The 13,820-nt window shown below is 37.8% G+C and overlaps 1 protein-coding gene across 2 annotated transcripts in view; it reads right to left on the bottom strand.

Moving 5' to 3' along the window:
- GPATCH2 (G-patch domain containing 2) overlaps positions 1-13,820 on the bottom strand; it is a 117,033-nt gene that overhangs the window by 85,360 nt on the left and 17,853 nt on the right. For both annotated transcript variants that reach the window (XM_062605964.1, XM_062605965.1), the window contains exons 4-5: positions 8,048-8,230; positions 6,874-6,953 (exon numbers count right to left, since the gene is read on the bottom strand). In XM_062605964.1, the coding sequence (XP_062461948.1) occupies positions 6,874-6,953; positions 8,048-8,230 (263 nt within the window). The remainder of the gene's footprint in view (positions 1-6,873; positions 6,954-8,047; positions 8,231-13,820) is intronic.

Genomic DNA, 13,820 nt, shown 5'->3' on the forward strand with positions numbered 1-13,820 from the left:
CCCCAATCTGGACTTAGGAAGTTAAAACAAGCAAATTCCAAATGTCTGCAGTAATATTTAATGCAGCCAGACACCGGGAAGGGGGATTTCTTTGTGATAAGCAGCAGAAAACAAGAGGAATAATTACACTGCCTCTTATTTTGAAGTCAGACATTTTTAAAATCATTATTATCTGTAAGAAGCGCTGTAAAACTTTATTAAATATGTTTTCAAGACAGAAACAAACTGAAGAATAAAATGCATATTCTGCCATTCAGCCTAATTTAAAAGTAAAGTTAAATGAAATTGTAGATGGCTATCACTTGAGTGGCTGGGTTAAGGTGAATTACAAGGAATACTGCTCAGACTAAGAGTTCACAGCACTTGTCACCATGAATAATGCACAAGATGCGTTTTAAAAATAAGCAGCACATTTGGGATTTCCGAGACTAGTGCTGGAGGGCATCTATATCGCTGAAATGGGATGCTGGTTTTGACATTATACTTGAAGGGAGAGTCCAAGAAAAGAGACTAAGTCTCCATATTTGCTTCGGCCAGACAGAAATTAATCATTGATATTTTAAACCTATGCTTTGATCCCTCTCAGCAAGCAAAATAAACCAAGAAAAAACATTGTGAACTCTGGCACAGAGCAGCTGTTTCTGTTAGTTACACCCACTAGGTATCTTCATTTCATTGCTAAAGTACAACTGTTACCTCTATAAGCTATTAACTGCCTGACACGTTGAAAATATTGTTTTCTTTGATCAGCATGCACTTAGCAAGAATGAAACTAGGACAGAATTCAAGACTATACACTCTAATTTACAAAGTAAAGGATTTCTCTAGCTATTTTAATTACACCAGAGGTGTTTTACGCTTAGATAACAACTAATAACAAACCTGACCAACCTTAGATTTGTTGAAATCTAAATATTTGGTATTTAAGTTACTGGTAAGTCCTTTTTGGCTAATGGACTGCAGGCTCAAATCAGACAGAAATGCTGTGGTATTATTTGTGCCTATTTATAGGTTTGATGACACTAAAATGATCATAGATCTTCATCAGACAATTACAAGTGACACACAAATCATTGTCAGTTAAAGCAAACACAGGTCGTAAGGCAGACTTTATTAAACCACAAGGGACAGCTAGAACCCAAAATACTTTGTAACAATGACAACTATACTGACAAAACCAATCTAATTCTAGTGCTCTGCTTTGAACAATCACAGTATTTAACTGCCTTATGTATGGGTACTGCCATTGGTACAACCATTAATAGAAACCACTTTGACCAATACTGACCTACTGTGAAACATGGTACGGGTCTAATTATGATTCTTTTGAACACCAAGTATATTAAGTTATTACTCAAGTCCCTAAGAAACTTCTACTCTTCCATCAGGTGCCTACCCACAGCAGGTGGAACAAATTCTACTCAGTATAAGTGAAAGCTTTAGCAAAAATGTACTTGAAAAGTAATTTGTGGAAAAAAAGATCCTATTCCTATGCAAAATACACAGCAGCAGTAAGAACAGTAATCAATTCCCCCACAAATATTACATATGTGAAGTTAAGAATACCACAGGTTACTCATCATCGTCCCCAATATTTACATCCCATTTTTGAAACCTACATTGTTTATAATGGGGTTTTGACATCTGACAGAAGTTTCTTTCCCTCCCTTTTGTTTTCTCATAAAATAAAGCTATTTCAACATGACCAAAATCTGAAGCCCAGAAGAGTACCATCCGACTCACTCCTTAAGAACTGTAGTAGCATTTCTGTCAATGACTAAACACAGGAAGAACTGAAGGTGGAGCCTAACCTGCCATCACAGCAGCTTCTCCTCTGCCAACAACCTGATTTTTTCTGCCTGAAAAACTGTATCTACAGGAAGCATGTGACTGCAGGAAACAAGGAAGATTTTCCCTCTATGTTATAAAAATAAGGTACTGAGTTAAGTAATGTGAGGATTAAAAAAGCATGACTTTATCACTATATTTCGCATAAGCAGATATAAATTTAAGACTTACAAATAAGGAAAAGTTTTAAAAAATAAAAGGAAAAACACAGCAAGAAATGCTTTCAGTAGGTGAAAATATTTGTGATGACAGGAAATCTTAATAACCCGCCATCACAAAAACCACAAGCCCCTACTCTCCTACCAGTTTAAACAGAAATTAATTTGTGGCATTAGCAGCGTAAGGTTTCAAAACACCCTCCTCAGACACAGGCCTAATATTACTGACCTTGAATAAATGAAAGTCTGGAATCCAACAAGAGTTTAGTTTTCTTATCAGACATCATCTAATACCACTCACATTTCCACAGATTTTGAGGTAAAGACTATGCTTCAAACGAGAATAGTTAAGTGCAGAAACTAATTAAAACCCCAGAGATTTCATACACCTCACAAACTGAACTGTGTTTTATCTAACTACATGGCACACATCTGGTGTAAAAAGAATTCTCCAAAACACTAAATCAACTTTAACTTGAGAAATGGTGCTCTTCCAAAAGCTGCAGAACATCCATAAGAAGGCTTCTGACCAATACTGCCTTACACTTACTTTAAGGAACACTGCCTGTAACAAGGGTTATCATCTAATACCTTTTCACTCCGTTTCCAAAATATTTTGACAAGAAAAAAAGAAATCCTGAACACACCCCTTTCTTCAGTTAGAAATAATTTAGATGCAGAAAGGTTTGATTTTACATTTTGAAAGCAGTAAACAAAAAGCAGAAGTGCTCAATACATCTTTTCTCCTCACATCGATATAGCAGTTACCCAACAACACATTTTATTTTTGAGAAAAGCTGTTTTATCTTTGAACGTTGGAGAAAGAGTCACAGAATTTAACAGACATACACAGATACCTTCAGATAACAGGTCTCACAAATGTAGCTTTCATTATTTACTTTTTGAGTAATTATAACTATGTATAGTCTAGCTCAGTAGTACAGCTGTGCAAAAAGAAACAAATGAATCCTAGGAGTGCAAGACTTAAAATAGGCTGTCTTTAATACCATGAAATCAAAACCCATGACATAAAGGTTATGGATGAAAAATTGGCAGAATCAAAAGAAAGCATCCTTTTTATTGCTCATGTTTTTTGCACTTCACCTCAGCGAAATCACTTCCCAGCTTCCAGCCTAGACAAGGAATACATGCAGGAAGATGACAAGCAAGAGTCCTCAAACAAAATCCTACCGCGTCTCTTGTTTCAGAGAAGGAACTCTAAGCAGAACCACACACGGAACAGCTAAGACAGCAGGGCTCATTTTTAGCCCTTTCACTTATTTGTATGGAGTTGTGATGAAAAAAAGTAGAACTTTTCAATCAAGTACTAAGTTGGCCAAAAAATTTTGAAAGAAATGAAAAGTAGTCACGTTCTATTTTCACTAGCTAGAATTATAAACTCTTATTTTCTTTCATTAGGACTGTTGTGATGTTCCCAGGAATCCATCTGAAAAAAAGTATGGCAGCCTTCATCATTGAAGGTAGAGTATATCTAGTGTTCTACATCACAGAAATGAACTTTCACATTTCCAGTGCATCTAAAATGTTAGATTTCAGATTTGATTCTTCTAAATACTGAAGTTTCACACGTAATTTGTTGGAAAGGACAGATATAGTACTACATGACATGCAAGTCTATAAACACATACAGAAAAAAGATGAAAAAAAAAAGCATTCCTTTAAGAAATCTGCATTTCATTCATAGGATACTACCTTTAAAATGTAGAATTTTTACCTAACAAAAGGATTCAAGGGTTAGGAACAGCTGATCCGGTCTTATGTAAACGCAGAATTCAACCAGGCACAGTAAGATTTCATGCAATATACCTTATTAAAAGAGTACATTGGTACTTACTGGTATGGTATGAAAGTACATGGATCATGCTTCTGATTGCTACTAGCAACTTGACACAGGTGGGATCAAAAGCATAGTACATTAGAAAATATGTTTTCTATTTCTTTTCAAATAAAGTTCTGCTCCAAATGATGCTGCCACAATACAAAGAAATCAAGACATGAAAAGCCGGCATTGTAATTGTATGCCAAAATACACACCTGACAAACCACTTAATGGCAGATTCCATAAGAAACGTGCCTATCTTTAGTAAACTGGATAATCCAAAGGGATTAAAGGGATAAACCAATTGCAATAATTTTTTTTACATTTCATTTTCAGTTGTCATCTGCTATATGACAACACTCTGCACATTAGATTTTCATAGCATTTGCATGCCAGGTTTTTACTTCTCTCTTGCTTGTCCAGTGTATGATCATTAAAAGAACGTTTTGACTCAAAGGTAGCATGCCTGATGACAGAAAGACCCATAAGTTTGTTAAAATTAAGCAACTCATCAGTGAAATTCAGGAAAAGCATCTGGACAGAATCTGAATGCCAGCTGTGGATACTACAAATAAGTTCACTAATTGGACTATAAAGAGCAGCATCCTTCTTCCTATTCTGAGCTCTCGCTGCTTCTGGTGTGAAAACAATGTAAGCTGGCAGTTCCCTTAATATATAGCAAGTAATAATCACACTCTTGGCTTGATGTTTCTCACAAGAAATCAACCAAACAGTTTGGCATTAAACATTTTTTGACAGAAGATGACAATGTATCAAGGTATTATCTACCCTAGCTATTCATTTTGCCTTCCCTAAACCAGTAATTGCTTCAAGGTTCCACTAGCTGCTGTAGCTGTGAACCTTCAATTAAATTCCCCAAAGAAATTTAAACACACATTGCCTGTATGCAAAGAGGTAACTATATGCTCACATTTCCTAGATACAAACTACACATCCTTAGGCCAAATGCAGGATATAATGTGTGTCTTTTAGGTAGGGTATCTCAGTAGGAAACTCCATTTTTTACTTTGTCTTTCGAGTCTGTGTAAAAGCAGTGATACAGACATCAGACTCCTCACTGCTAAAAAAGAATTAAGTCGCAGCACAACTCTGTTCAATCAGTTGAGTCTGCAGTGTTCTTTCCTCAGGATATTAATCTTTCTAAAAGCATCCTTGCTTTTCTTCACTGTTACAATCTAATAGCAGTAATTACTTCTTGTTCTTTGTTATCAGATGTCACAGGTATAAAACGACTTTTTTTTTGTCATTGGATTAAAGGACCTAAAAGAAGATTTTCATTAAGAAGCAACCACTAACAAAAGGAAGCACATGAACTCTAGCTTATATAGATATGTTTGCAATGATGGATGCAGCAAATGTGCCCACAAACATAAATAGACATTAAGAAGGTCAGAAAACTGCATGTGAAGAGCCAGCTGCACATCCATTCTATATATACACTCCTGCCTAAAAATAGTGGCTTAGAAGCTATGTTTGCAAGACAATCTTGTTTAACTACACTATGTAAATGATATATTTAGTAACTCGAGGTAACTGAATTAGCAGTCTTTAGTAGATTGGCTTGCACTTTTGTTATAAAGGGAACTACAATGCCATCTTTACTCATCTTAGTATGAGATATCATGGCTAGAAGAAAAAATAGGCTCCTAAGGACAATTCAGAAAGAGTAGCAGAAAATAAACATTGGGATTTTTTTATTATATAAATGCATTCACTGTATATCTTCATCAATTGAAATTTAATCACCCTTTTACAATTTAGAAAGGCAGTTTTTAGGGTAGTTAAGCTATGTATCATCAACACCATGAAGCTAACCCATCAGTTATAATAGCTCCTATAAAATACCAGAGTGAAATTGCAATAAGCCTAGAAAATGGGCTACAAATCCCAGACATGCTCAAGCAAGCACTGAACCAAAAATAAAAATAGGTAGATAGGAAACCAAGAACTAGATAGCATTCATCTAATTCATGACCACTAACAGCAAAGATCACAGGCCAAGGTTTTAAAGCATCTTATTCAGCTCCAAATGGCAATTATTGGACAGGGACGTCAATTATAAAACCCTTCCCTCTTCAAAACAAGTTACATTTCTCACAGTTAATTTTTATTCTCTCTGCATATTTCTCTTATATTTCTCAGAAGCATCTTACTTTAAGGTAAATTAAAATTGGAAACCATTTAATTTTCTCAAATACAAAGAACATTGATGTTGCAGTATTTATCAGGTTGAAGCAGGTTTGTTATACATTGACATAGAGTTTCCCACATCCTGCTTCCTTCTGTTCTAAACACTATCCCAATAAGAAAGGAATAGACTGCATGAATAAATTAATATTTATTAAAATATATTTTAATATAGATAGTTTTATATATTTAATATATATTATATATAACAAAAATATTAACATTTATATAATTAAATGAATAAATTTAAATGCTTTAACTTGAGAAGTCTCTTCTGAAGAACAAATTCTCATAAATTCATTATAATCTTATTTTAGAAAACAGCTATGGGAAAATCATATTATTAGATTGTATAGACCCTTTACCTGACCACACAGAAGTCACCCAGACAAGAGAGTAAAGACAGATTTTTCAAAGCAGACTTTTGGGAGAAAAAGAAATCAAAATAAATCCATCCTAAAATGCTTTCAGTGTGAGAAAAACTTAACATTTAACTTTGGTTTGATTTTCATTTTAAACATGTTTTCATATAGACATAAGATCCACACTGAAAATTTCTAATAATGCTCCCCCAAAGCTTTCCCTTCACTCAGTTCAAAATAAGTACTGAGAGACAATATCCAACTCTTTCTGCCATTCAAGCACACACAAATATTCCATTACAAAAGAGGCAATAATCAGCAGCAGTGGCACCATTCCATTACCTATGTACAACACTAGGAAACAAGGATGGGAGAAATATGTTTTTTTAAAACAAAAAGCAAACCCAAATACCTCTAAGAACTGTGCACATTAGTCAACAATAATAAAAGCACCTACCAATGCATTCTGGTTTCCTGAAGCCTTTTTTATGTTTCTTGCTGGCATTCCATGAAGATGACTAAATCTACTCTGGAAACCTAAAAAAAAAGAAGTACAAACTGATTTAAGAACATTTTCTATACCACGAAACCAATAACATTCACCATTACACACCAATCTATTAATCTGACCAGTTCAATAAAAACATCTTAATATAGTCAACTGTCCTGGTGGCAACAAAGCACAATGGGGAAAGTGAGAGAAAGGCTAAGTTGTTATAAAAATTAGTATTTCTGTAGATATTCTTACTGCTATCCTGGTTCTATGCGCAGTTGGCTGCATGAGCAGAGCACTCTGATCAGTAGGAAAGGTTTTTTGCATCACTTACAACTTTATTAGAACTAAATCACGTTAAATCTGGTGAATTCACAAAGACCAAGTCCTCAGAAACAATTTCAAGCATTTCATAAATAAGCTTCACACAATAATTCATTACATTGTGCAGAGCAGTTTAAAAGTGATTTGACCACTGCTCACATAAAAGATCTGTATTTGAATGTGAAAGAGATCCTTGTGGCAGAGGGAAGGTACTACAAAACTCTCTGGCAGCAAGCTGAGGTCTGCAACTTCAGTCTTTAGATAAGAGTGGGTTCCCAGCTGTAAACGCAATCTAACTCTGGTGCAACTTACCATTGGATACACTGGATCCACAGCTGTCTAAAATATTTTAAAGAAAAAAAAAAGGTATTTTCTAAATTACAATCTCAATCCTTGCTCTAAAGGAACCCTTCCACCTTCTCTACAAACAACACTGCCTGACCATAAAGCAAAGCAGATGGTCACACTACTCTCCAACTTTTGAATTAACAAACCTCTATAGAACTCTAAACACTATCACAGGAGCCAGGAACAAAACAGGATACTAAGATTCACTTCAAATAAAGCTGTTCTCAATGGAAACATCAATACAAATAAGAGCAGGCTATAAAAATGAGCCAAGTTTTAAAATTTGACCTAACAACTGAGTTTTAAAAACTATTTCTGTCTAATGATACTTACAAATGAAATTGTTCAGGGGAACAAACTGGTAACTCCAAGATCTTGTCACCATTTTTCATGTTTTATATGTATAGATATCCTTCTACTGTACTCAAATGACTCTACAGTTTGCATTTACTTGATTGTGTCTTACCTCTCCTCCCTGAATGGGACATGAGAGGAAAAGTCCCAGTTAAAATACTTTCGAAGACTGGATCAGGCAATTCTCTTTCAAGTTCTGTAGCGTCTTCTTGTTCCCACCATGGAATGACTCCAGTAATTCCACATGCTCCACCAGGTTCATTTTCATGAAACCAATCACTCTGCTCATCGTCACCTGTGTGAGGGCAGTGTGTCCCCCCAGCCCCGCAAAAGAGACGGAGGAGCAGAGAAGACAAAAATCAGATGTCACCATCAATAAACACTCTGACAGCACAATTATTTCTTTTGCTTTATAGCTGTATAACAATTGTATATAGCAGTTTCTATTTAGAAAATGTTTCTCAATAGCATGACAAGCATTGCCATCAATGAAACCACATCAAATGTAATGTTTTAAACAATTTACAATAGAGAAAAACAATAATAAACTAGTTAATCCTTTGGCAATAACTGCAGGGAAATCCATTTAAGTTACTGCACTTTACATATTAACAAAAAACAAGCCTTAATCTCCTGCAGGGAATTAAAAGGTATAAAACTGTGAAACTAGTTCTTTGCAGCCGATAATGGTATATAATTAGCTTAATTTCATGATTTGTATGGCTAGTAAAAGGGGAAAAAATCATGAGCAGATGTGACTAAATGAAGTTAATCTGATTAAGTTCATTTAGAAATAAGTTTTGAAAAAGTTGAGTTTAAATGAAAACTGACAGCATCATAGGATTGAGAATAATACTGCATTATACCACAAAGCTGGTCATTTTTACTGACATTTATAGATGCGGTATTTAAATACCTGGGTTTGAAGTCAAAAGTAAGACAAGACTGAAAATCTGAGCTCATAAAAATGCTGGCAACCAGAAAAAAAAACGTTATGTTTGGTTTAAAACACGTTCACTTATACAAAGTAGTTTACAGAAGACAGGAAAAATCATAGAATCATAGAATGGTTTGGGTTGGAAAGGACCTTAAGATCATCCAGTTCCAACCCCACTGCAATGGGCAGGGATGCCTCACCCTAGACGATGTCACCCAAACCTCTGTCCAACCCAGCCTTGAACTATGTCAGGGAAGGAGTATTCACAACTTCCTTGGGCAACCCATTCCAGCGCCTCACCACCCTCCCAGTAAAGAACTTCTTCCTTACATGTAACCTGAACTTCCCTTGTTTTAGCTTGAACCCATCACCCCTTGTCTTATTGCTAAAGCCCCTGAGGAAGAATCCAGCATCCTAGCTTCATAAGACAAATTTCCTTTCTTACATCCAAATACCAGATTTCAAACTATGTGCTGTAAATTTTAATTCTACTTCGAAGTATCCAAACCATAGCTCACTATTTCTGCATATAAATTATTTGTTTGGCATTTTAATTTTTCATTAGGCAGAATTGAGCAAGACCCAAACGCAACATATTTGTGATGTAATTTTCAGGAACAAAAAGTATTTGTGTAAAATTTCATTGCCACAATGGGAAAACACAAATAATGAAATTCAAAGCCAATATCTGAGGAAAAATAAAGTTCAAAACACTTTCTCTAAAGAAGTTGTTGCAATGAGACCTTCAAGACCAAGCACAAATGAAAACGGCTGTAAACATTCCTCAGGACAAGTACTTTGAGAAAATATGGAATAATTAGGGCCCTCACTGGTCACTTGCAGGTGAAATGTAATCTTTACATCTCTAGTGGTTGCTACTAAAAGCAAAATTAGCAGAAGCTAGAGAACAAGAACTTTCGGATGGAAGAAAAAGAAGACAGAGATGGAAAGAGACACATAGATCTAAATAAGATTCCGTTTCTTTGTGTTCCTGAAGTATTTTGCATTATTGTCCACATTTATTCATATCCCCACTTATAGCTATGACATTTCACAAACATATTCCCCATTAATTCTATCCTTGTTTCATTACAGCCAGGTATTTTTTTTTTTTTTGATGATGTATAAGAATAGTGAATAGAGACGGTGGTGGTAGTAGAGGGATAATCATGCCTCTTTGCTGGATTGTCCTGTGGTTCAGAATTGAGTTTCAACTCCTTTGTTTTGATTTTCCAAACCTTTATGGAGATAAACTTTTAATGAATATTTTTTCATAAAATGAGAGCTCTAGACACATAGACTAATTACACTACTATTAGAAACTCCAAGAAAAAAAAAAAAAGTCTTGCTGTACGTAATTGGCTATGGAAGTAAGTATAGAATTCCAAAACTGGGTTACACAATCAGCTCAAGGGACAGAAAGCCTGTAAGAGGTACGCAATGCAGGCTTGAAAGAAAGAGCTAGAATTGAAGACTCTGTTGGTGGACTGCAGAACAAGGCAAATAGGAGCTAGGAAACTAGTATATTTACTAAAAACCCAACAATGGTCCTTTGGGAAAAAATACAAAATTGCACTTCCTTTTTATCTAACAGGAATATTAGTATGTTAGGCAGCTACCGTATGAAGCTATCTGAACCTCTTGGGCTTTTCCCATTTGACAGCATAATTCTGTGTACCTGGTTTTTAGCTTCCTTGTCTGCAGCTCTGAACCCTTTGACTGTTTTCAGTATTACCTTGAGAAGAGCATAAACCTATTAACTCCTTATCCAGGTGAGAGCACCCACCGGAGTTTTGTTTACCTGTTGCTTCACCTTGAAGGGATACCATTTTCAAAAGGAATCAGGAAGACCACTGCACTGAATTAATTCCCAACCTCATACATATAGGCAATATAACACAGGGGACCTTCCGCACTCAAAAGTTTGGCAACCAACTACATGGATTTTATCCTACTTAATTTGCAACTTTCAAAAGGCAACACAGTATCCACAGTAAACATACTTAGGAGAATTAAGAATTCAAAGCAACGTTTTGGACTTGAAAATACTTCAAAAGATTCACTACACTGTCCTTTCCCCTTAGGGATGCTGATTCAGCAGAAGGCTACAGCAAATTATCATAGTTTTCCAAGCTACAGGAAAGGTAAAACAACCATCAGATGTCCAGAAACTGATCTTCGAGTGCAAACACATGTTCTGCCAAACACATATTAAAAAAAACACAAACTTGTTTATGAGTAATGCTAATGACTCCAGGCATTGTTTAAAGCAATTTACATTCAATTCTAACTTTACTGATCAGTTAAAAAAAAAAAATCAACTTCAGAAATATTAATAAAATGCTAAAATTTCAAGGCAGCTCAGTTGCTGGCTTTATTTTTAACCTGTCTCCTCCCCCCACGACTGTTTGCCTAATTTTTGACCTATATTATTGAGTCTACATCTTTATCTAATTACTCCTTCATGTTAAATCAGTTGCTTCCCTCTTTAAGAGGCTTAGAAAATTATTTATGTAGTTTTATTATGGTTTCTGTAGTGACACATACACCCCATTTGCATCACCCTCGTTTCTGTGTTCAGAATCACAGAAACACAGAAGAGTTAGGGTTGGAAAGGACCTTAAGATCATCCTGTTCCAATCCCTATGCCATGGGCAGGGACACCTCACACTAAACCATATCACCCAAGGCTCTGTCCAACCTGGCCTTGAACACCACCAGCGATGGAGCATTCACAACTTCCCTGGGCAACCCATTCCAGTGCCTCACCACCCTCACAGGAAAGAACTTCCTCCTTATATCCAATCTAAGCTTCCCCTGTTTAAGTTTTAACCCGTTACCCCTTGTCCTGTCACTACAGTCCCTAATGAAGAGTCCCTCCCCAGCATCCCTATAGGCCCCCTTCAGATACTGGAAGGCTGCTATGAGGTCTCCACACAGCCTTCTCTTCTCCAGGAGAACAGCCCCAACCTTCTCAGCCTGTCTTCATATGGGAGGTGCTCCAGTCCCCTGATCATCCTCGTGGCCCTCCTCTGGACTTGTTCCAATAGTTCCGCGTCCTTTTTATGTTCAGGACACCAGAACTGCACACAATACTGCAGGTGAGGTCTCAGGAGAGCAGAGTACAGGGGCAGGATCACCTCCGTCGACCTTCTGGTCACGCTCCTTTTGATGCAGCCCAGGATACGGTTGGCTTTCTGGGCTGCAAGCGCACACTGCAGCCGGCTCATGTTCAGTTTCTCATCAACCAACACCCCCAAGTCCTTCTCTGCAGGGCTGCTCTGAAACTTTTCTCTGCCCAATTTGTAGCTGTGCCTGGGATTGCTCCGACCCAGGTGTAGGACCTTGCACTTGTCATGGTTAAACTTCATAAGGTTGGCATCAGCCCACCTCACAAGTGTGTCAAGGTCCCTCTGGATGGCATTCCTTCCCTCCAACAGATCAACCAAACCACACAGCTTGGCGTCATCAGCAAACTTGCTGAGGGCGCACTCAATCCCACTGTCCATGTCACCGACAAAGATGTTGAGCAAGACCGGTCCCAACACCGATCCCTGAGGGACACCACTCATTACTGGTCACCAGCTGGACATTGAGCCATTGACCACAACTCTTTGTGTGCAGCCATCCAGCCAGTTCTGTATCCACCCAGTGGTCCATCCATCAAATCGATGTCTCTCCAATTTACAGACAAGGATGCCTTGCAGGGCAGTGTCTCTAACCCTTTGCACAAGTCCAGGTAGGTGATGTCAACTGCCCTGCCCCTGTAGCCCCATCACAGAAGGCCACCAAACTGGTCAGGCAGGATTTCCCCTTAGTGAAGCCATGCTGGCTGTCACCAAGCACCTTGTTGATTTTCATGTGCCTTAGCATGCCATCCAGGAGAATCTGCCCCAAGATTTTGCCAGGCACAGAGGTGAGACTGACTGGTCTGTAGTTCCCTGGGTCATCCATTTTTCCCTTCTTGAAAATGGGGGTTATATTTCCCCTTTTCCAGGGAACTTCACCTGACTGCCATGATTTCTCAAATATAATGGACAGTGGCTTAGCAACTTCATTCACCAGCTCCTTCAGGACCCATGGATGGATTTCATCAGCTCCCATGGACTTGTGCACGTTCAGGTTCTTAAGATGGTCTAGAACCAGATCCTCTCCTACAGTGGGCCTAAAGTCTTCATCTTCACAGTCCCTACGTCTGCCTTCCAAAACTTGGGTGGTGTGGTGAGAGCATTTGCCAGTGAAGACTGAGGCAACGAAGTCATTAAGAACCTCAGCCTTCTTCAAATCCAGGGTAGTCAGTTCTCCGGATAGCTTTCGGAGAGGGCCCACGTTTTCCCTAGTCTGTCTTTTATTTGCTATGTACCTATAGAATCCCTTCCTGTTATCTTTAACATCCATAGCCAACTTTAATTTTAACTGGGCTTTAGCTTTCCTAACCTGGTCCCTAGCTTCCCGGACAACATCCCTGTACTCTTCCCAGGCTGCCTGTCCTTCCTTCCACTTTTTACAAGCCTCTTTTTTCCCTCTCAAAGTTTCCTCAGCAGCTCCTTATCCATCCAAGGAGGTCTCCTGGCCCTCCTGCTGCACTTCCTTCTAGTCAAGATGCAACATTCCTCAACTTGTAGCAGGTGATCCTTGAATATCAACCAACAGTCTTGGGCCCCCCTGCCCTCTAAGGCTATATCCCATGGAACCTTACTAAGCAGGTCCCTGAAGGGGCCAAAGTCTGCTCTCTTGAAGTCCAGGGCAGTGAGCTTGCTGCACGCTCTTCTCACTGTCCTAAGGATCTCGAATTTGACCATCTCATGATGTAGTAACATAAGAAAAAGCACAGCCACATCAACAAACACAAGTTTGTTGTTGTTGTTCTGACAAACAACAAGAAGAGTCCTCTCGTTTGTCAGAATTGTAAATATTATATATTTTCATTCTCAAGAATAGCTTCATG

This window comes from Pezoporus occidentalis, unplaced genomic scaffold (genome assembly GCF_034315485.1).
Source record: "Pezoporus occidentalis ecotype Australia unplaced genomic scaffold, CSIRO_AGI_Poc_V1 ctg93, whole genome shotgun sequence".
NCBI lineage: Eukaryota > Metazoa > Chordata > Aves > Psittaciformes > Psittacidae > Pezoporus > Pezoporus occidentalis.